Raw genomic sequence first — 24,154 nt, 5'->3', positions numbered from 1 at the left:
GCATATACTTGCATGGGTGTGCACACATCTATGTATACCATACCTGTGTATGTACTATACTCTCATAAAAACAAACGAACAAATAAACAAACCAGAAACAGGAACTTGTTGTGTTAGTTTTTAGTAAGTCCTGACATGGGGTTGCTTCCCACTTCAATGGTTTATGTTCCCATGTGTATGAAACATGCACACAGCCTTTATATTTTAATATGCCTTAAGCAGCACAAGCTGGGCAGCTGCCTAGCCTCTATGCTGTTAGAATCTGCCTTTCACAGATAGTTTCAGTTTACTACTTATTAATTTCGATGTTCCATCTTGTTTGCTCTAGACCCAATTGAGCAACATTCTGGGCCTTGTCCTCTTGGCCCCCTTACATGGCGGCTCTGGTTCTCTCTCTGCCACACATCAGGCATGCATCTCTCTTCTTTCTTCTTCTCCACATTCTCCTAAGGCATGGTGGATCTCCCCCTCCTCCTTCCTTGAGATCCCAATCATGGGAAACCTAAAATCCCTCCTCTCTTTTCTCCCAGCTATTGCCAGTGGCACCTTTATTTACCAATCAGAATTAAGTGGAGGTTGGTTCCCAGAAACTTTGTGCATACTCTCTCATGCAAAACTAATTTAGGGACATAAAACATTAGAATACAAGCCACTACAGTAACTTTTAAGTCAATTGCACCGTTTTTATACACAGAAACATTCTGCATAATAGTATCACCAAATGAGCATGTTGTATACACTGTAATCCCAGCACTTAGGAGACTAAAAGGATTGCCATGAGTTTAATGAGGCCAGCCTGGGCTACATGAGACATTGTAGTGGGGAGGAGTGCCAGCCTGGCTATGTGAGACCTTTGTAGTGGGGATAAATGTTTTGTTTGTTCATTCTGAGATGTTGCTAGGTCTCTCTGCCTCTGTCCGTCTCTGCTTCTGTCTCTCCATGGCCATATTTTAAATTTACACACAAGACTCCTTTTTTATTCAACAGGAGCTGGCGATCTCATCCATTACAGAGGCCCAGATGAATATCTTCGTGGGAAGGACCGCCAGAGAGCCCTGGTTGCAGCTGCCCGCCACCACTTAAAGAAATTTTAATCACCAGCACTTTGACACTTTGCTGCTAGCTTTCAGACACTATGACAAGGGCCAGTAGTCTCACAGAGCCAGGGGGTTACGATGCACTGACGAATCTTGGTAGATGGTGCAGATAGGGGGCGGGCAATCAGCAGACTGTGGGTCATATGCAGCTCATTACTTGTCTTTTAAAGTGATGTTTGCTTGAAACACAGCCATGACTGAGAGGTTTAAAGAATGGTCAATGACTACACATAAGCCAAATTGATTAAATCTCAGTGTTCTGGGGGCAAGGGTAAGTGTAGCTCTGTGGATCTCTGGGGAACAGTGGACCAGTCTTATACCTGAATTTTGTTTGGTGTCTTCACATTGTACTTTCAGTGTACGTCCAAGTCATTCATAGAATTGCCATTGCCTTGGAGAGCAGAGGCTACTATCCATCCAAAAGGTGCAAGATCAGTTTGGTATTTATTTATGTATTTATGTATTTACTTATTTTATTTATTTATTTTGAGATAGGGTCCTTTGTAGTCTAGGCAGGCCCCCAGCCCACTGTGTAGCACAGGATAGGAATGAACTGTCTATCCTTTGCTTCTTTCTCCCAAATGCCAGGGTTAAGGGCCTGTGCCATCATATCTTGGTCCTTGGATTTTAGCCACTGGCTTTGTGTGTACTACTCAAACACTGTCAATTAAGCAATACCTCCAGGCCAAGATCAATTAATTTTTAAACAACTATAAATGTAATTTATTTATTTAGTTTTGTGCTGGGGATCGAACCCAAGAGTTTATACATGCTAAGTACACAATGTCCTCTATCAGCTCCTCAAATGTGCATATTCTTGCCCTCCTTTCCAGGAAGCTCGGAGCCCATTTAACAATTTCAGTGTTGACTTTGTGAACATTTGAACTTTTTTTCAATTATTATTTTGCTTTGATTGTGCCTCATTGTACATGATTTTCTAGGTAGTTTAGAAACTATTTAAAGTGTATTTTAAAAGATTATTATTCTTGTAGGATCCAGGGATCACGAATTCGGGTATCAGGTCTGGCATGAGAGTACCTTTACCCACAAAGCTCTTTGAATGGGACTGGCAACCATTTTAGAATGAACTTAATGTCAATGTATGGTCAGGATGTGTGCTGATACATCACAATCATTTTAAATTATGAATTTAGCTTTTATTAATTAAATAAGCAAAAATTTAAAGACTATTTGCATACATTATCGACATAAAAAGAAGTTAGTAGAGGTAGTCACAAGTTTGCAATAAATAAATACAGAAGAATCTAGGGCAGCATTAATATAAACTATGGCACAGCATAGTATTCTGAGATATGAATAAGGTCAAACTAAGATTTGTATCAAGACCACAAGGGAAAAGCAAAAATAAACCTTAAAAGCCTTTAGAAAACTTTAAAAAATCTTAGTTGTGGTTGTGCATTATTCTTCTTTTTTCCAGATACTTAATGTACTATGCAAATTCTTAAGTACATATATCTTGTCAAGCTATAAGATACCAAGTGTATGTATGTATGTGTGTATGTGAGAGAGACAGAGAGAGAAAGAGAGAGAGAGAGAGAGAGAGAGACTCTCACTCTACCTTTCAGATTGACCTTGAATCCTGAGTCTTCTTACCTCCCAAGCAGGTGGCTACACATCTAGTTTGCATCGTGTCTATTCCTTCTACCCCTCCTTCCCCCCTTCTTCCCACCCCTCTCAGTACTGGGCTCTACTACTGCATTCCACCTTTACTCCCAGAATAATTTTACAATGAGAATAAAGAAAACATTCCCACCTTCAATCCTGGGCTGAGCATGATGTTTGAAAATTACACCTCACCTTTTTCATTTAAAACATTAATTAAAATGTCCATTTCTTACTTGATAAGTTATTTAAGAACAACTGCCTTGGTTTTAGGCCTGGGAATTGTGTGTGTGTGCTAATGAGTAAAACACTTCTCATTATCAAAAAAGCATACCACTTAAGTTTGTATTAATTTCAGGCATACATGCTGGACTGGAATGGTGGTATTCCAGGGCTGAGGCAGGCGAATCAAGGTTTTGAGGGCTATTTAGGGTTGTCTAGCAAAACTCTGCTTTGTCTTTGTCCCCGACTGTGCAAAAAGAAGTTATGATAACCACATAGAAGACAACGGATATCTATAAACCACTATTCAGCTGCATTTCCCCCACAAAAGAGTTTTAAAAAAAATGTAGGTAGAAGTGAGTCACTGCAGCAGCACACACCTTTAATCCTGGCACTGGGTAGGCAGGCACGGCAGATCTCAGGTGAGTTTGAGATCAGGCTGGTCTGTATAGCAAGTTCTAGGACAGCTAGGGCAACTTAGACGATGTCTCAAACAAACAAACAAAAAAAGGGGATGGGGAAAAAAGAAAATATAAGTGGGGCTGGAAAGATGGCTCTGTGGTCTTACAGAAGACCTGACTTTACTCTCCAGGACCTGCAATAGGTGGCTCACTTGCTGTACCTCCAGCTCCAGGGGTTGAATCTGATGCTGTCTCCTTGGCTCACTGAGCAACTGCAACAACATACTCACTCCTTCACTTGGACACATATACATAATTAAAATTAAATTAAAAAGGAGAAAATATACCTGACAGTTTAGTTTTTAGTGAAACTACTGGGTATCTGTAGTTAATTTCAAGATGATTTTCAATATGAAAATATGGAAGCTGGAATAAGCACATTAAACTTACACACACACACACACACACACAGACACACACACAGACACACACACAGATGGAGACAGAGAGACAGACATAGAGATAGACAGACAGCCTCCCCACCCCAACCATGTACAGACTTGTTTATGTTGGGTTACATGTAACACAGTTGCCCTTGGATTATGAACCTTCTGTTTCTACTTCCCAAGTTGAAATTACAGGCATGTAGTTTTATACCTGAATTGAATCTGTTGTAATTATTTAATGTTTTCATGGTGCATTGGGATGAAACTCAGGTATCTTACCTCCTAGACAAGTGCTTAGCCAAAAAGCTACACTACAGCTCTGTTTCACTCAGATCTAAACAGCGCACGAACATGAATAACAGAATCTGCTGTCCTGGCTAATTTTATTTCAACTTGACACAAACTAGAATGATCCGAAAGATGGGAACCTCAACTGAGAAAACACCTCCTCCATAAAATATAGGACATTTTCTTTCTTTCTTTGTTTGTTTCTTTGTTTGTTGTTTCTTTCCTTCCTTCCCTCTTTCTTTCTCTCTCTCTCTCTCTCTCTCTCTCTCTCTCTCTCTCTCTCTCTCTCTCTTTCTTTCTTTCTGTTTTGTTTTTTGAGACAGAGTTTCTCTGTGTAGCCCTGGCTGTCCTGGAACTCACTCTGTAGACCAGGCTGGTCTTGAACTCAAAAATCCACCTGCCTCTGCCTCCCAAGTGCTGGGATTAAAGGCCGTGTACTACCACTGCGGGATGAGGACATTTTCCTAATTAGCAGTTGATGTGGGAGGGCCCAGCCCTTTGTGGGTGGTACCATGTCTGGGTTGGTGGTCCTGGGTTTTATAAGAAAGCAGGCTGAGTAAGGCATAGGAGCAAGCCAGTATTTAGCACCCCCCAACCCCACACCTAGGGACCTCTGCATCAGCTTCAAGAAGGTTCCTGACCTTGAGTTACTGTTCTAACTTCTTTTTGAAGATGAACAGTGATATGGAAGTACAAGCCGAGTAAACTCTTTTCTCCCCAAGTTGCTTTTTGGTCATGGTGTTCCACATTAGTGGAAACCCTAACTACCACATCTGCCAGGATGCATACATAGTTCTTTGCCTTTTTAAAGTTCATGTTGAATGCAGTTGTAAGAAATACAGTCATCTTAATAGCTGCTGATTATCCAAGTAAGCCACTAGGCAAGCTCCTTATGATGAAATCACATCACTGCAAATTGTTTAATGCTGATATATCTTCTAAACCGTCACCTTTTAATCTGTACGGTGTAGTGGTGTAGTGTTTACCATCCTTTAGGGATGCTTTCCTGAGAAGGCAGTGGACCTAGTGCAGTGGAATCCAAAACTGTTGAATGTCCTGATTCAGTTTCATAGAAAAAGAATTAAAACAGATCAAACAAACTGTGGTTTTCTCAATGGATATTCTTGACTTATAAGATTAATTCTATTTTTCACTGAGTGCCTATTATTCATTAAACACCATTTTGGATAATGGGTAGACTTTCTGTTTAGGGCACTTAAAATCTGAAGATTTTAACCGTAAATTTGAGTGGCAGTGTTATGTTACAACTGACTTGAGAGAGCATACTTGCAAGTTTGCAACCCTGGTGATATCACCTTGGTGGCTACAAAATAGCCCCAGTGAAGAAAAGAAGAGTAGCAACTGTTACAAATCAGGCTTCCCCAGGAGCCATATGTACCTAAGCTCCAACATTTGGGAGCCAGAGGCAGAAAGATTCATGTTAAGGGTTAGACTGCATGAAACCCTGTCTAGAAAACCAAGACCCAAACAACAGCAAATGGACAAAATAACCATTCCCCTAAAAAATAAAATCAGGACCTCTTTATACTATAGCTGCTGGAGAGCCAGCCATTACAGCACTGGGGTAGGACACATAACAGCTCAGAGGGACTCACAGTGGCGACTGCAGATTTTAGCTATTACTGTCCCTGTAATTCATGAGACCAATTCTAAGCTGTGCTCTCTGACAGCCCCCTATCCCATGGTCAGCTTTTCTTGAGTTTTGAGTGGCATGACAATTATTTGGAGTTTAAAGAATACAAAGTGCCTGTGCTTTCAGTGGAGACAAGCCTTGTAATAGGCAGAAAAGTTGTCATTATTGACAGCATCTATTTTAACTTTCTGGAGTTTCTGATTCTGTCATAGCTTCCATATTTTCTTCCTGGCATGCTAGCAGGTTCATGGTTTTTGGTTGACTTGGGCTTGCTGGAGAGACTTTTATAAAGGAGTTCACATTAATCAAAGCCATTTATAACTCCGTTGTCAAGGTAATATATGTTAACAATAGCAGGCACAGGGAACTTCTCCAGGGCGACTCTAATTTATTTACAGTTCACTGGGTCTGTCTCATTGGGCCATCTATGCAGGGTTTGTTTACTTTCAGTGACATTGTGAATTCAACTCTGGCCAGCTATAGCCCCAGTAATACTCAATGATTCACTCATAAGTAGTTCCTCTTGATAGATTCTCTCCCCTAAATCTCCCTAAGGGAACAACACAGTCATGTATCCATTTTTCTCTTTAATCCATTTTTTTCTTTTAGTGCTGGGGATAGAAGTCAGGGCCTCCCACACTTGAAGCAAGCACTGTCCTCTGGATCTATAGCCCGAGTCTAGTGCTCACCTATCGTATCTGGAACTCACTGCCTAAAGCACCAACCCACCATCATGAGTGGAGGTTCAAAATACAATCTGCAGGTCCTTAGCATCATCTCTGAGTGCATCTAAGGCTGGTTTGAAGGAAGTCACCCAGGAGCTGTGTGGTTAAGACATCCTAGTTGTTGACTTTCTTCCTTAAAAAGCATTAATTCTTTAACCCCCTCATCTCCCAAGTTAATCAGCCAAATTTCTCTTTACTCTCTCACCAATTCCCCTCCAATAACACTTATTGTAGGAACATCTGCCTTTAACTATTTTGTGTAAGGAGACTTGGGGGTGGGTGACCTTCCTCCTTTGGAAGAATGAATCTTAACACTGTCACAATGGGGGTAGACTGGAGAGGTTGGCAGCTTTTCTCTCTCGCTAGTGGGAGTGGGAGCAAACAAACCCAGCCCCCCCCCCCCCACATTTTGTTTTGAAAATCTCATCTCTATTTTTCCTCATTAGCAAGCAATGCTGTAGAGGATCATTTGCTGCCCTGGTGAGACACAGAAGGTGTTAAAAGCTCTGTCAGCATGAAAAACTGTAACGAGCTGTCAGACATGTACAACATTGCTCAACAGAAATGCCAAGCATGCTTTACGACTATGCTGACTACATGTCAGTGCAAACAGTATGGTTTAAAGGGTGTGATTAGGCAGGGTGTTTTCGAACAAGCCTCCTATCCCAGCACTTGGGTGGTAGAGATATAAGGATCATAATTCAAGGTCATTCTCCGTTATATACCTGATCTTGAATCTGGCCCTGGACTACATGAGACATTGCCTCAAAACAATAAAATACCAAAATGAATGAATGAATGAATGAATGAATGAAATAAAAAAAGGAGAAGAAAAAGGGGATTAAAACAAGTGGGGGTTGTGATCATAGCTCACAGATGTTTAATATGTACAAGGGTCTGGATTCAGTCTCCAGGACCAATAACAAAAGGGTTCTGAATGTATTCTGCTTATATCACAAACTATAAAGTATGTCCATCAAATTGACTCAATGAGAATAACTCTTGCTTTATATACGTAATATTTGATTCCTCTTAGTGGAAGTGGGAATTTTCCGAGTGTATTTGCTAGAGCTATTTATTTTTATCAAAGCCTACACTTACCTTACCTTTCTTCCTGGTTGACAGAAGGGAGACGGGGTGATTGACAGAGCAGAACTGCATGAAGCTTGTGTGCAGGCCAACCTGCATCTCGACAAGATGCTCCTGGACCATCTGTTTGACTACTGTGATGTGGATCAGGATGGCTTTATTAACTACCTGGAATTTGCCAATTTCCTTAACTGGAAAGACAGAGTACCTCTCACTGAGTATGAGAAGAGGGTCGTCGTTAAAGGTATTTAATTCTTGACAGCTTGCTGAATTTTTAAGAAGATTTTTATATTTCATAGTTTTTAGGATCTCAACCAACTTTAATATTATGTGTCCTGGTTAGTTTCAACAGTCAGTTCAACATAGCCCAGGGTCATCTGAGGGAGTCTTACCTGCTGGATTACCCAGATCAGATTCTGTGAGAGATTGTCCATATAATTCTAGTTCCAGGGAATTCACTGCCTCCACAGATACCAGCATAAATGTGATGAACTTAAAGTCATGCAGCCCCACACACATACACATACACATACACATACACATACACATACACATACACATACACATACACATACACATACACATACACATACACATACACAAATAAAAATAATAAGTCTTGCCGGGTGGTGGTGGTGCATGCCTTTAATCCCAGCGCTTGGGAAGCAGAGGCAGGCGGATTTCTGAGTTCGAGGCCAGCCTGGTCTACAGAGTGAGTTACAGGACAGCCAGGGCTATCCAGAGAAACCCTGTCTCAAAAAGCCAAAAAAAAAAAAAAAAAAAAAAAAAAAAAAAGTCTTTTGTTGAAAAGGTAGCTGAGCTTGCGTGAGAGAAAACAGTTAACAGTGTTCCTCCATAGTATCTGGTTCCATTTCTGTTTCAGTTAATGCTCAACTTCCCTCATGTTGAGCTGAGACCTGGGGTAAGCCAAAGAAACCCTTTCCCCTCCAAGTTGTTTCTGGTCATGATATTTATCACAGCAACGTAAAGGGAACTAGACAGAATGCATACAGGTTTGCTTATGCACAGGATGTGTGTATGCACAGGATGGAAGGAACGAGTTTGATCGCACTCAAGAAGATGGAAATATATGGCCGAGGGGCAGGGCGACAGTGAGACTCCTCCCTTTAATTATGTGTGAGATTTGTTAGTGAACATGATTGTTGGGGTCAACATTAATCAGCCCTCATGAGTACAGACAAGCCACTTGTCCAGGGACAGCAACTGGGGATAAATTTGACTCTTCAGCCGTGGAGATTCCTTCTCAGCTGCTATGTCTTCTAATTCACTGCGTTAAACTGGGCGAAATCTTACTTCTTTCACATGGGGATGTTCTGGTGGCCAAAAAAGGTAGAGGTGGCCCTGAACAGGGCTTCAGTAACATGGTTCTTATTCTTCACTTAGTACAGAAAAGAAATGGGTGTCTGGGAAATCTGAACCAGGGCCACTGTGCCCTGGGTCTTCCTAAAGATATCCCACATTCCTGTCTTGAGTCTATATTGGAGACAGCAGGATATCAGGGCTGACTATCCTCCAGAAAACTGTCTTGAGGGTCCCTTAGGGCAGTTCACATAACCACAGGCTGTATGTATTCCCAAGAATGTTGCTATTTACAGTCATTCTACATTGGGGGCATGAGGAGGGGAACCTGATTGGCTGATAACTCATGGCTGCAGAGGAAACTCTATAAAAAGTTTTAAAATTAGCGTATCTCAGTTATACACAGTAATGGGTTTCATTGTGACATTCCATACGTGATAATAACGTACTTAATGATATATGCCTATTACCCTTTTGTTCACCCTCTTATTCCCACTAGCCTCTCCTTTCCCAACCAGAAGCTTACTTTTCAATGTATGGTCTTGTGTCATTTGATATTGGGACTATGAATTTAAAAATTAAAAGTAAATTACTCAGAATCTTAAAACTCGATAGCTCCTAATCAAGGGGTTTGAAAACCCCATTTTAGTCACATCTACATATTTAAGAAATTAAGAATATTTGATTTTTAAATTTTTATGCAGGGGCTGAAGAGATGGTTCAGTGGTTAAGAACACTGGAAGAACTGAGTTCAATTTCCAGCATTTACAGGCTCACAGCTGTTTGTAAACTCCAGTTCTAGGGCATCTGACACCCTTTTCTGGTATCTACAGAGATCAGTCATGCATGTGATGCATAGATATATATGCAGAAATATACATACAATAACATAAAAATAATTATTTTTTGCACAAAAGATTAAGATTAACTGTTTTCCCAACACTGAGGAAGCAGAGGCAGGAGGATTATGACTTTGAGGCTGGTCTGAGCTATATAGAGACCGTGTCTCAAAAATGTTCCCAATCCAAATCACACAAAACCAAAAATTCCGCAAAAATAAAATATTATAGTCTTTTGTTTGTTGATTGTTTTTTTAAGACAGGGTTTCTTTTTAGCTTTGTTACCCTAGGACTAGCTCTAAAGACCAGGATGTTCAAACTCAGAGTTCTGTCTGCCTCTGCCTCTTGAGTGCTGGGATTAAAGGTGTGTGCTACCACCACATAGCTAACAATATAGTCTTAACTTCGATTTTTTTATGGTACTGAGGATTGAACCTAGAACCTTCTACAGAGTAGATAAGCACTCTGCCAATGAGTCAATCCCCATTCTCCTTTTTTACTTTTTATTTTGAGAGAGTCTCAGTAACTTGCCTAGATTTGCTAAGTAACTCAGGCAGGTTTTGAATTTGTCATCTTCCTGATTCAACCTGGTTATCTGGGATTACGGGTCTGTAGTATCAGGCCTGGTGATCTTTAGATTACAGTATTTTCATATTTATATTATTTTCTTGTACCACTAAAATATATAGGTATGTATGTATATACACACACTTTTTTGGTTTTTTTTTTTTTTTTTTTGAGATAAGGTTTTCTAAATGTAGCCCTGGCTGGTTTGGAGCTCAGTTCTAGAACAGGCCAGCCCATGAACTATCTAATGGTCTTTCTGTTTTGGCTCCCAAGTGCATAGATTAGAGGTATATATCTCTTCTCCCCCACTTCTTGATTATTTATTTATGTTTTGTGACAGGGTCTCTCTCTGTTACTTCTGCTGGCCTAGAATTCAGCCTCATGAGTATAGGAGTTGTAGTGTAGGTATATTCTGTCATGCTTGGCTTATGAATAGAATTAATTAATTTTTTTCAACAAATATTTGAAAGTATTTCTTTCATATCGTCTGTTTTCTGACTTTTTTCCTCCTCCTTCTGCCCTGTTTGTGTCTTTTGAGGCAAGGTCTCTGATAGCCCATGTTTGTCCCAAATGTTCTGTGTAGCTGAGGCAACTCAGAACTCCTGATTTTTCTGCCGCTACCTTTTGAGTGCTGGAATCACACACATATGTGACTGTGCCTGTCTCCCTGACTTCCCTGCCTTCATCCTTTCTTTCTTCCTCCTTGTATAAATTTGAGATTTTAAAAATTCAATTTTATTTTAAATTATGTGTATATGTGTGTGTCTTCATGTAGGTATGTGTTCAAAGTACTCATGAAGTTCCTAAGAGGGTGTTGTCAGGTCCTCTGGAACTGGAGTTACAGGCAGATGAATCATCTGATGTAGTAATGGGAAGAAAGGGAAGTGAACCAGATCCTCTGTAAGACTACAGACTCTTAACCACTGAGCCATCTCTCCAGTCCCTTATGGGTTTTTTGTTTGTTTGTTTTTTGGTGGTGGTTGTTTTTGTTTTTCTTTTATTTTGTTTTTTAAAGGCAGGCTTTCACTATATAGGGCAGTCTAGCTTTGATTTTGAACTAGCAGCAATCCTCCTGCTTTGGGTACTCAAGTGTTAGGATTATAGGCAAAACCTACCATGCCCAGCTACTTTTTATTTATTGTTTAAACATTCTTTTCAGGTTTGTTTTATGTGTAAGTGTTTTGCCTGCATGTATGTGTGTGCATCATGTACTTGCCTGCTGACCTTGGAGGTCACCCTGGAACTGGAGTTACAGATGGTTATAGGCTTCAGTGTAGGTGCTTGGTATTGAACCTGCATCCTCTGAACGAGTAAAAGCACTGTTAACTGCTGGATATCTCTCCAGCATCCTATTTCTTGCTTCTATTATTTTAGTGTTGACTTTGTTTAAATTTCTCTGAGATGGCTTGGAGAGGTGAAGTGTGTCACCATCTGTTCAGAGATTAGCCACTGGTAATCAGAACCACATCCTTTGCTCTGATCTAAAGATATGGACGGAGTTCTGTAAAGCCTCTTTGCCCTTAGAGGTTCAGTGGTTACTACGCTGCAGTCAGTGCTCAGATCTATAGCATTTTACTGGGAGCCAGGTTTGGCCTGGACAGCCAGAGCCTTTGTGATCAGCTGCCACAGGACCCCAGGGAGGGAGTTTCTTTCTGCTTCTTTGTTCCAGCTTTTAATATTGTCACATCAGTTTATGTTAAGCATCTAGCTACCAGAAGGGGAGAAGAGATCCAAGGGCCCAGTTCTACCTAACCTGGGTCCAACATAAACATGAATGCACCATTTTTATTGTTTAGTGAAGCTTTCAGAACTAGTGTGTGTCGTGTGCCTGTGACCTTAGCACTTGGGAGGCAGAAATAGGAAGATGGCTGTAAGTCTGCGACTTGGATAGGATGGTGAGTTCCTGGCCAGTCAGGGATACTTGGGAAGCATGTCACAACAAACAAAAAAAGGAAACAAATGCCTCGTCTGGTGGTATACACCTATATCCCTACCATCTGGGATTAAGATACAAGAGGATCAGAAGTTTCTCGTTTTCTGCTATGCACTGAGTTTAAGGCCAGTCTGTGCTACCTGAGACCCTGGCTTAAAACATACAAAACCAAACAAAAAATTTAGCCTTCAAATTTCTCCAGAGTGAACACATTCTTCTGTGGTTTCTACAACTCTATCTTCAGTTCTAACTTCCTTATGTGTTCTGATTCCCCAAACCATTCTTCATTTTGAAATTTAGGTTCTTTTCAGGCATTTTTAAAGCAATATAGGTCATTTTCTGAATATCATCCCCCAAAAGCTTTTTGTTTCTTTATCTCCCCCCCCCCACTTTTTTTTTAATGAACATTTTTGTCTCAGGAACAAGTTTTTTTCCCCCTTGCTTTTCTAAATGATTGCAGTTTTTCTTCCCTAAATGTACAGTTTTATCAGCTAAGGCTAGGAGGCACGTGAAAGTTACTTTGGCAGTTACAATTTGCCTGGCGGATAACAATACTGCCTTGGCTTCCATTTTCAACCTGGTTGCTGGAATTAACTTTTAAAAAACTAATGGACATTTAAAATTTCTCCTCTAGAGTAATGATACTGCTATTTCCACTTTTATTCCTGTCAGCCAACCTTCCCTCTCACCCCCACACACATTTTGTCTTTTTTAGTGAGTGGACCCTTTCTGTATGGGACACCATTCTTTTCTCTCTTTCAGGACAATGCTATGGGACATTTTCTCAGAGCCAACGTCTCACCAAACACAGTTGTTTCCACCCTCTCAGAAACAGAGGGGCAGCATCTTTTCTTTTTTGTTTCCTTCTTGATTTTTCCATTATATTTTTGTTGCATTTATGTATGTACGTGTGTATATGGGTCAGTAGACAGCTGGTGGGAGTTGCCTCTCTTTGTCCCATGCGGGTCCTAGGGATAGAACTGTGGTTGTCAGGCCAGGAGGCAAGCACCTCGACCTGTTGCCTCATGCATCTTCCTCACTTTTCCTTTTCTTTCTTTCTTTCTTTCTTTCTTTCTTTCTTTCTTTCTTTCTTTCTTTCTTTCTTTTAAAATTTCAATTAAATTAATTTTTAGACAAATTCTCACTGTATAGCCCAGGCTGGCCCCATACATGTGGCAACCCTCTTGACTCTGATCCTCAATGCTAGAATTATAAGTATGAGCCACCTTTCTTGGTACAAGTCATGGTGGCTAAGAGAAAATAGAGGATTGTTTTTAAACCAAGCAGTGCTTACAGCAGTTCCTTTATTTTTTAATCTTATTTATTATTATTATTGCATTGCAATTCCTTGTTTCACCTCCCGAGTTATCAGATTATACACATATACTTTTTAAAAATTAAATTACTTTTTAGATTTATCTACTTTACACATATGACTACACTGTAGCTTACAAATGGTTGTGAGCCATCATGTGTTTGCTGGGAATTGAACTCAGGACCTCTGGAAGAGCAGTCAATGCTCTTATCCACTGAGCCATCTCTCCAGCCCCACACATGCACTCTAGATTTGGTCTTTTGTTTTGTTTCTTTGAGTCAGGAATATACTCGGTGGTTCAGGCTGGATCCACCTGCCAGGGTTCCTCAGTGTGGATTACACATATGTTCCACACTGCCCGACCTATTCCTGGTATTTGATCCTTCCTTCCTTCCTTCCTTCCTTCCTTCCTTCCTTCCTTCCTTCCTTCCTTCCTTCCTTCCTTCCCTCCCTATCTCCCTCCTTACTCCCTCCCTTCCCTCCCTCTCTCCTCTCATCTCTGTCCCCTTTCCTTCCTCCCCCCTTCAGCCGCTCTAGTGCTGGGATTATAGGTCAGTACCACCACGCCCTCATTTTTATATACTACATTTTGTCTCACAGCAGGCTTTTGAGGGGGAGGGGAAAGTACTGTAAGACCACCTTTCAGTTTTATGGCCAACCACTTTTCAAACCGTGCAGTTTGTGCCTTTAGGGATGTGTGTTTGTCTGTCTCCTTCCCTCCCCCACCCTTCGTTTATACTGGTGTCTGGGTAGAGGCTCTCTACTTTTCAAGGCAAGGCAGCCCCTCGTATGTATTGTAGATCCCTGGGGAACTGTCTCTTGGAGGTCTCCGATTATAACCCCTGCCTGCATTTCCCAGCGTTCTTTTATGGCTGTGGAAACATCACAATGCCCTCAAGTGGCGTCTGTGGAATAGCTAGTGTGTTGAAGGGAAGTCTTCGCTTCCTTAAGTGACTCACAAAGTCACTCTGCAGTTTCAGTTCTACCTCAAGTTTTTCTCACCCTATGGCGGAGGAGGCGGAGGAGGGCTTGGTCCCAGATGCTAACCACACCATGTTTCGGCTGAGCCACCCATAACCCTGGGCTTTTCTTTGCACACTAACTTGTAGGAAGTTTCTTAGAGAAGCGGAGAGGTGGGGTGGGGGTGGGGTATCTCACAGTATGTTCTTATCTCTTCTCTGGATGGGGCATGCTCTGCCTTCTCAATTTGAGTAAATGTGGGATTATTTTTTTAAGTTGTTCACACTGCAGATGGAAAGACGGCTTGGTGGCATAGAGCAATTGTTGTTCATGCAGAGGATCCAGGGTTCCCATCGTCCACATGGTGGCTCACAACCGTCACTAACTCCAGTTCCAGGGGATCTGATGCCTCTTCTGATTTACGACAGCACCAGTCACACCCCTGATGTCCATACACATACACAGGCAAAAACCAAAACCAAACCAAACTAAACCAAACCAAACCAAACCAAACCAAACCAAACCAAACCAACCAAACCAACTAAATAAACAAAAATCAAACTCCAAATCCCCCAAACAAACAAACAAAGACCTCATAAAACAAAATACATAAATCTAAAAAATAATTTCTTTTAACATATTTTGTGTGTGTGTGTGTGCACGCGTGAGCGGGCTCACACTCACAGTGTGTGTCACAGCCTATACATGGAGATCAAAGGACAACATATAGCAGTTAAGTTTCTCTTTTCAGCATGTTGTTAGGCTTGGTGTCAAGTACCCACTGAGCCATCTCCCCCAGCTCATGTGTTGAACTTTGATTCCAAGTATGTCTTTCATCTCTACCTAGGGCTCAGTCTTAGGGAAATCGGTATAGTTCAAGTTAAATAGGCTCAGCTTGAGTTAAAGAAATGTAAATCTAATATCCAATAAAAAAATTATAATGGCCAAATTAAAACTACAAATCAATTGAGAGAGAGAGAGAGAGAGAGAGAGAGAGAGAGAGAGAGAGAGAGAACGGAGGAGACAGTTGGGCGGCCAAGTCCTTATCTGGCTTCCATGACGTTCTGGGTTCCACTGTGGGTGGCACTGGAAGGAAGGAAAAAAGGGCTCTCTGTTTTGGGTCCTCAGACTGGAAAGATTTCTATGATATAAAGTAAACAGAGTCTCAGAGAGCGATGTGGCCATATTGGACTCACACTTGACGCTGGCCAGAACTTGCTGTTCCACAGTGCAGTGTCGGCACTGGGAACCTGTTTCATGACTGCTCAGACACTGTCAGGAAGAAGCTACAAAGGAAATTCATCTTTAAAGAAATCATTGCATTTATTATTATCATTATTACTATTACTAGTGTTGTGTGTGTGTGTGTGTGTGTGTGTGTGTGTGTGTGTGTGTGTGTGCATATATGGGGCTGTACATGCCATAGTGCATAGTGCAAGGTCAGAGAACAACTTGAGGGAGTCAGTTCATTGTTTCTACCCTGTGGGTTCCGGGGCTCTAATCAGGCTTGGTGGCAAGTGGCAAGTACCTGTACCTGCTGAACCAAATAATCCAACTTGTTACAGAACATCAGGCACCAAGAACTGACACCTTACTGTATTTTCTTGTCTCCTCTTTCTCGTTTTTCTTCAAGGTAAAAAACCAGACTGTGAAAATGTTACTGAGACTAGTACAGGAGAAGCTGAACCAAGGCTTCTGATAAATCCTGAAGACATTGTCCCCAAAGAACCAGGAAGTTCAGAAGAGACAGTCCGGACAATCCTGAGACCAGGTGACAAAGTCTCTGACAAGTATAAGACAACGTCTTCTGAGGTCAACGCTGTTGTTGGAGCCGTTCCTTCTATATGTAAGCATGACACATTCCTTGTCAAATTAAGTGCTCTGCACACCCGGAAGTGCAGTGATCATGGCGTGTCCTTGCAGTGTTCCTAACCTCTCTCTGCATTCGACTCTTTCTCAAGGCCTTGGGCCTTAAGTTTAACTGCCTATTGTAAGCACTCTGAGGTCTCACAGGTAAGTACAGCCCGAGAACAGTGGGAATCAGTGGACGAAACCAGCCATAATATCGAATACTGCTCCTATAGATAAAACGTAGTGGAAGTGGACTACTATGTAGTAGGTGTCATGGAATACAGTATCTAGGGAGGAGTTGGATGACGGCTCAAGTAAAAAAGCAATTTTATAGTAAAAATACTGAGACTCTCATGGGTGGGACGGTTGAATGCTTTCCAAAGCTCCACTTGGACTTCTGTGTTAAGTATTCTTGCCACCCATGTCCTTGGAACTGGTGAATCCTGCTGTGCTTGGCTACACTCTTCTTTTCATGCAGTCTTTGGATTTTAGGTTTAAGCACGTTGTTGTCTAGGCTAGCTACATTTCAAGGGGTCCATGGTCACGTGTGACTGATGGCTACTGCTCTACAGCTGAGTTTCAGAGTGTCCTTTTCTCCCTCATTGACGACCTAGGTTACCCCATCTACGGTGTTCCAACCATTCGATCTGACATCCCTGCTCCCCGGATTCGTCGAGTCAGCGACATGAATAACTATGGTGAAGACAGCAATGCTTACGCCTTGCTGCACCCCTCCATCTTCTCCCAGAAAGGTGTATTTGAGAGAGACTTCTTCAAGACCAGGTCAAAGGAAGAGGTACAGAGATCACCTCAAACTTTGGACTTGGCAATGGTCGCTATTATTATCATGACCACTTTAGTTACTGTTGTCTCTTTTTTGTATGTATGTATGTATGTATGTATGTATGTATGTATGTATGTATGTTTGTTTGTTTATGTATTTATTTTGAGATGGCATTTCACTGCCTACCCTGCTCTGGCCTAGTACTCACTATGTAGCCCAGACTGGCCTACAGCGATTGGTGGTTTTCCTGTCTCAGCTTCCCAAAGCATTGGGATTGCAGGCATGAACAGACATACTTGACTAGCGTTTTACTGATTTGTTTTGTTTTGAGGCTGAGCTTTGGTAGGTAACCCAGGCTGGACTTGAAATCATGATCTTCTTGATTCCTCCTATTGAGTTCAGGGATTACATATTGCTTCTAATCTAATGCACAATATTTATTATTATTATCATTATTATTATCACAATCATCATCATCATTCATTTTATTATCATCTTGTGTAGTCCAGGCCAGCCTCCGAATCAGCTACATAGATGAAGCTGGTTTTGAACTTCTGATCCTCCTGCCTCCACCTCCTAAGTGCAGGCATGTGCCTGGTACTTCTGGTGCTGGAGATCAAATCCAGGGTTTGTTCATGGTTATCAAGAGTTTTATGAGCTGAGCCCCAGCCCCAGCCCATGGCTGCTGTCATTTTGACTTTTCAGACTTATAGCTTGTATAGGGGTCCTTGAATATAGGATTCCTGATGAATGATATTCAGTTTGGTTGTAACATGCTGCAAAGTTTTTTTTCTCTTGTTTCCCCCTGAGTATATTATATAATTCTCTCTGCCTTCAAACAGGGTCTCACTATGTAGGTCAGGTAGGCCTTCAACTCAAGATCACCTTCTGCCTCTGCCTCCCAAGTGTGGTGATGACAAACACTAACGACCATGTCCACTTGCTTTTCTTCACTTCAGTTTACTCAAATTTCATTTTGGGAGTTACATTTTAAAAAATCGTAATTTATTTGTGTGTGTGTGTGTGTGTGTGTGTGTGTGTAATTTTATGTATGCCTGAGTATGTGTGGATGTCAGGAAAACTTGAGGGAGTTGGTTCTTTCTTTCCATTATGTGGGATTAGAGAATCAAATTAAGGTCTTGGCAGCAAGCACCTTCACTCCTTTGTTTTGTTTTTAAAGATAAAAAATGTCAGAATGAGAGATGGTTTTGCTCTACAGCACAGGTTTATCGCAAATTCACTATGTAGCTTTGAACTTCAGCTTTCCTGCTTTAGCTTCTCAAGTGCTGGAGCTACAGGAATACACCCCCACTATGCCTGAAAAGTACTACAGGAATATACCCCCACTACGCCTGAAAAGTACTACAGGAATACACCCCCACTGTGCCTGAAAAGTACTACAGGAATACACCCCCACTGTGCCTGAAAAGTACTACAGGAATACACCCCCACTATGCCTGAAAAGTACTACAGGAATACACCCCCACTACGCCTGAAAAGTACTACAGGAATACACCCCCACTATGCCTGAAAAGTACTACAATTTTGATGTCTACTTATTTTATATGTATATGCACATATGCATATGTGAACACATGTACTTTGGGGAGAACCAGTGACTGTCATATTGAATGTTAAAAAAGCTTTTAAAGTATATATATATATATATATATATATATATATATATATATATTATATATATTATATATTATAATAATATATATTATAAGTATATATATATATTATTTTATGGGCTTAAATTTTAAAATACAAAACTTAAGAACAAAAATCTTGATCTGGACTTAAGTTCATTGTTTCTAGATTTCAGATATATTAACTAACATTGGAGTCAAGCTTTCTGAAGAAGAATTTGAAAATGTATGGAATCGTGCTTCAAAAAAACACCAGCGTGGAGAAGTGTGTGTTGAAACCATCAGGAATGCTCTAGACGAGCTACTGCATGCAGACCTATTCAAGTGTAAAACGGCCATGTGATATTTTTGGGAACTTACAGATTTAAGCAAAAGAGATTAAATTTATATTCATCTAAAATGTCCTGGTTTTACTATTATGTTGGAACCTGGCTGTCATTTTGGTTTAGAACTCCTGTCCTGTGTATACGACTTCATCTTCTTGTGAATTCGAATGCCTCTATGGACTTGACAAATGCTGTAAGAACCTTCTGCCTCACGGTGGTCACAGCTTAGAACGCTGATGAAAGTTAGTAATGTTTGGCAGGCCTAAGAACTTCATTCATTTTAGCACATCTGAAATTCGGTTGTTTTGTGATACCAACTTCATACTATTTTGTCTACAATGCTTTGTTACTGTATTTAGGCTCTGATGTGAAAAGGTTGTTTCTCAGCGTGCCTTTGGTCTCTAATGCACCCAAGAGAAGCGGGTGATTGAAAGAAGCAGGATGAAAGAAGCCGTCTTAAGACCCAACAATTGCACAATGGCCACTAGCTTACTATCTTCTTAACATTTTTTTCACCTCTTTCTGCTTCCTGATTAACTTTCTAGCCAAGCCTAGGCTATCCAGTGAGACCGTGTTTCAAAAACAGAAAAAAAAAATATTTTGGAGAACTACAAAAAATATGTAAAAAAATATTTAAGAACTACAGAAAACCCATGGAAGTAGTACATAGTGGTGTGCAGGAATCCACCCTTCACAGCCCACAGAGGTCAAGCATGAGTCTCTTTCCAGTACTGGATTCATTGGTAGCTTCTTATAGGCTGTGGTGAGATCATTCTATTGAGTAAAAACCAGAATCTATTACATTCACCCCTGCACCAGGAGTTAAGAATTTATCAGACCACTTATACAACTGTTTATGTGTTTGTTGGTCATCTGTCTGTCCACCTGACCACATGTGTCAGAGCAAGATGCCTATATTGTGCTTCATCTCTCAATACAAAGAAAACAGGGCAATGGTACTGATTTCTCCCTCTCCTCCCTCCCTCCCTCCCTCCCTTCCTCCCTCCCTCCCTCCCTCCCTCCCTCCCTCCCTCCCTCCCTCCCTTTCTTCCTCCCTCCCTCCCTCCCTTTCTTCCTCCCTCCCTCCCTCCCCTTTCCTCCCTTCCTCCCTCCCTCCCTCCCTTCCTCCCTCCTTTCCTCCCTCCCTCCCTCCCTTCCTCCCTCCCTTCATCCAAAGGTGCTGGTTCTAACCTAGGACCTTTTATATACCTAGATTGCCAGTGGCGATAGGACCACAAACCCCAGCTGTCATTGTTGAAGTTCTAAAATTGGTAAGACCCTGGTGTATAAGTCAGAGTTCTCTAGAGCAACAGAAGTTATAGAACAAATTTATCCCTATATACAGAAAGAGGATTTATTGGAATGACTTAGAGGCTGCAGTCCAGCTAATCCAACACTGACCGGCTAGGAACAGAAAGTCCAAGAATCCAGTAGTTGCTCAGTCCACAAGGCAAGATGTCTCAGCTAGTTTTCAATGTACACTTGGAATCCTGAAGAAGTAGGTTGTAATGTCAGGAAAGGAAAGGAAAGGACTTGCTAGCAAGGGGAGGGAGAGCAGGCAAAGAACAAAGGCTTCCTTCTTCCATGTTCTTATCTAGGCTTTCATGGAAGCTGTGACCTAGATTAAAGGTGTCTTCTTGCTTCAAGAGCTGGACAAAGGGAATGTGTCACCCTGTCTCAAAGGTCTGGATTAGAAATGTGTCTACCGATTTCAAATTATTTTTCAGATTATAGAATAATTACATTATTTTTCCCTTCCCTTTCCTCCCTGTTGTCTTTCAAACTTATGAACTCTGTCCCATTAGCTATTGTTACATGTACATATGTATATTTTAAAATATAACCTGTCAGTCTGTATAATGAATATTTTCAGGGGTAATTAACTGGTATTGGATAAACAATCGGTGTGCTCTTCCTTGGGGAGGACTTTTCTCCTGCTCTGAGCATCTTAGTGGCCCACAGATTTTTTTTTTCTTTTTTTTTTTTTGGTGTGGGATTCAAGACTTGTGGTCTTCCTTAGTGTGTGTATTACTGTCCTTGTTCAGCTCATAATAAGCATAGGACTTTAATATTGAAAACACTGTCAGGTTGTTGAGGAAGTAATGCTAAAATATTGAGTCACTGGCCTGTGGCTGCAAGTAAATTTTTCCATCATAAGGAGAGTAGAAGCTGGACAGAGAGGAAGCAGAATATGTAATCTGAGGACCTCAAAATTGTACTCTGGGTAACAATGCCATTGTAAATCCCCTTTCTAACTTTATTAGCTAGCTCTACCTCTGTATATTTTAACTGTACGAAACAATTTGTTATCTTTTGTTAAGTTTGTTATTTAACAACTACTTAGCAATTTGTTATTCAGTTATCTTGAATTATAATCTGTCACAGGTGATTAAAAACGTACTAGTACATTCATGTTTATCTACTAGATTATGGTTAAAAACCATAAAAATGAAATCTTCTGGCTGAAGAGACAGCTCAGGCAATATTGTGTGAGTTTGTAAACCTAGGGCCAGAGAGTGGGAGACAGGAAGAACCCTGGGGCTCATTGCCAACTTAATCAGTAAGCTTCAGGTCCCAGAAAGTGACTGCCTCAAAAACAGCATAGACGGCACTCGGGGAACAGCAGCTGAGTTGACTCTTGACTTCTACATGCATTTACGTGTATGTGAGTTCTTTTCCTTCTCCATCTCTCTTTTCTCTCTCTACTCCTTTCTTTCTTCCTTCCTCGCCTTCCTCCCTCTTCTGCCCCCTTCAAGGCAAGGCCTTTTTGTGTAGTCTAGGCTGGCTTAAAACTTACCATGTACCCCAGGTTGGCCTTGTCCTAAGAAGAATGCTGAGATTACAGGCATGAACTACTATATTCAAGTTCCTTCATCCTTCTCATTAAAAAGTTATCAGGGCTGGCATGACATCTCATGGGTAAAGGTACATGACATGCAAGGCTGGAGACTTGATTTCTGGATCATATGTAAAGGTGAAAGAGTAGAACTTACTCCCCAAGCTTGTCCTCTGACCTCCCTATGTGGGCCATGGCCTGTGAAGCATCCTACTATTCACACATAAAATGATACATTTTAAATGTTATTTTTTTTTCTGAATGTGGTTGCTCATACCTGTGACATCAGCATTAAGAGACTGAAACAGGTGGGCTGGAGAGACGCTTCAGCTCAGTGGTTAAGAGCACTGGCTGCTCTTCCAGAGGTATTGAGTTCAATTCCCAGTAACCACATGGTGGCTCACAACCATCTGTAATGGGGTTTGATGCCCTCTTCTGGAATGCAGGTGTGTATGCAGATAAAGCACTCAAATAAATAAAATCAGTCACTCACTCACTCACTCTTTTTTTTTTTTTTTTAAGAAAAAGACTGAAACAGGAAGACTGAGTCAAGGCCAATCTGGGCTGAATAGAGATCCTGTCTCAACAAAACTGTAAAGTGAAGCAAACCCTTCTCATCCCCTCTGTTTCTTCCCTTTCCTCATTTCCTTTCTCCATTCTTTTTCTCTTTCTTCCTCCTTCACCTTCTTCTTTTTTCCTCCTGTCTTCTTTTCCTTTCCTTTATGCAGAACTGATTTTTATGTAGTCCAGGCTGGCCTTGAATTCCTAAGTAGTGAGGATGGCCCTGAACTCCTATCTCTCCTGCTTTAGTCTCTTGGAATTGCAGGAAACACACACCTTCCTTCTTTTTTGACTGTTTCGTTATGTAGCTTGGGCTGGCCTCAAACTCAGGATCCTCTTGTCTCAGTCTCATGAGGATGCTTGACAGGCTCCCGTGTTGAGTCTGACTAAATCTTGACAACCTATAATGACCTGGTATTTCTGACACACATAGGATATACCTAGTGTTTTAACTAGAATTTACAGTTAAGCTGTATCTGGTACTACAGAGTTCAAATTTACGGGGGAAGACCAAAGATTCACTGTAGATTGTAATTAGCTTATTCTTTCTTTTTTTAAATTTAAGCTTCAGCTGACCTTAGTTCCCATGGATGGATTTGGAACTATCCAAATTCATTTGTATTTGTATTTGTAGGGCCCAGCTACAAAAGAAGAGACTTCTAAAGGCAAGCAACAATTACTATTCCTGAGGAATTTACAGCTATGTGAGGAACTTCCTCACTCCCCCCTACACATAGCAATAGAGTTTACAGAAACTAGAGCAAGCAGTTTATCATTTCATAACTGTTTTACAATTTGGGGGAGCAGGCAAGGAGTCAGAGTTGCTAGGAGTTTGTCTTTTAGGAATTTATAACGGGTGTCTAGCACAAAATGGAGTTTTCTTGAGCCATCACATTGGCAGTGCCTGGAAGCTCTTTCTGTCGGTCAAAGACCTGTTTGTTTTTTGTGCCTGGCAGATTTCTGGCCAGAAATGTCTCCATGCTTCCCTGGGTTGTCTTTATTAATGTCCTATGCACTGAAACTTTCTAGTTTATCTTTAGTTAAGATCAGTATCTTTGTTCTTTGCTGATGCCTTATGTTTGCAGATGCAAGTCTGAAGAAGCAGTCTTTGACTTGTGAGCCCAGCTAACATGAGCTCCAGCCATCTTTGACCAGGGCTTGAGGAAGAATCAAGGGCCTGGTGGAAATCAGCCACAGTGCACTCTACGAGTACTGGGTACCGATGTGAGTCACTTGCTCTGACTGCATACTGACTTAGGCTGTGACAAGGTACAGAGTGCTGGGGACTTGAATTTTTTTCAAACAGAATATGAATATCCCGTGACTCATGCCTTTTGCCTTTGAATTAATAAAGAGCAGAAAACTGCAATTTCAATCAAGCTTCATGCCTCCAATGGTTTCTAACTCATCATTTAGTTATTTTTCTGCTATTTGCTGCAATGACACACCCTTTCCAAATTGTATTTATTCTGATACGTAGTGCTGATTTCTTGATTTTAATTGCAGCCAATCATAGTCTCCAGCATGGCATATTCTGCCAGCTCTGTGCTTCACTTATTCTAACTGCAGAACATTAATAATTTTGGTTCACCAATCAGACCCCTCCTGGGAGCAAACTGGGAACATTGGATATGAATAATGAATCTGCTCTTCTCTCAGTTTATA

General features: G+C 41.1%; 1 protein-coding gene across 1 annotated transcript in view; it reads left to right on the top strand.

The window, feature by feature from the left end:
• The window catches only part of Efhb (EF-hand domain family member B), a 45,370-nt gene extending 25,287 nt beyond the window's left edge, over window positions 1–20,083 (top strand). The window contains 6 exon segments of the mRNA XM_076914650.1: window positions 988–1,088; window positions 1,090–1,141; window positions 7,580–7,789; window positions 16,113–16,325; window positions 16,945–17,126; window positions 18,936–20,083. Coding sequence (XP_076770765.1) covers window positions 988–1,088; window positions 1,090–1,141; window positions 7,580–7,789; window positions 16,113–16,325; window positions 16,945–17,126; window positions 18,936–19,109 — 932 coding nt within the window. The 3' untranslated portion in view covers window positions 19,110–20,083.
• The last annotated feature ends 4,071 nt before the right edge of the window (window positions 20,084–24,154 follow it).

This window comes from Arvicanthis niloticus, chromosome 17, assembly GCF_011762505.2.
Source record: "Arvicanthis niloticus isolate mArvNil1 chromosome 17, mArvNil1.pat.X, whole genome shotgun sequence".
In the NCBI taxonomy this organism is placed as follows: Eukaryota; Metazoa; Chordata; class Mammalia; order Rodentia; family Muridae; genus Arvicanthis; species Arvicanthis niloticus.
The sequence above is the reverse complement of the archived record's forward strand: the minus strand, read 5'-3'. Positions and strand labels throughout refer to the sequence as shown.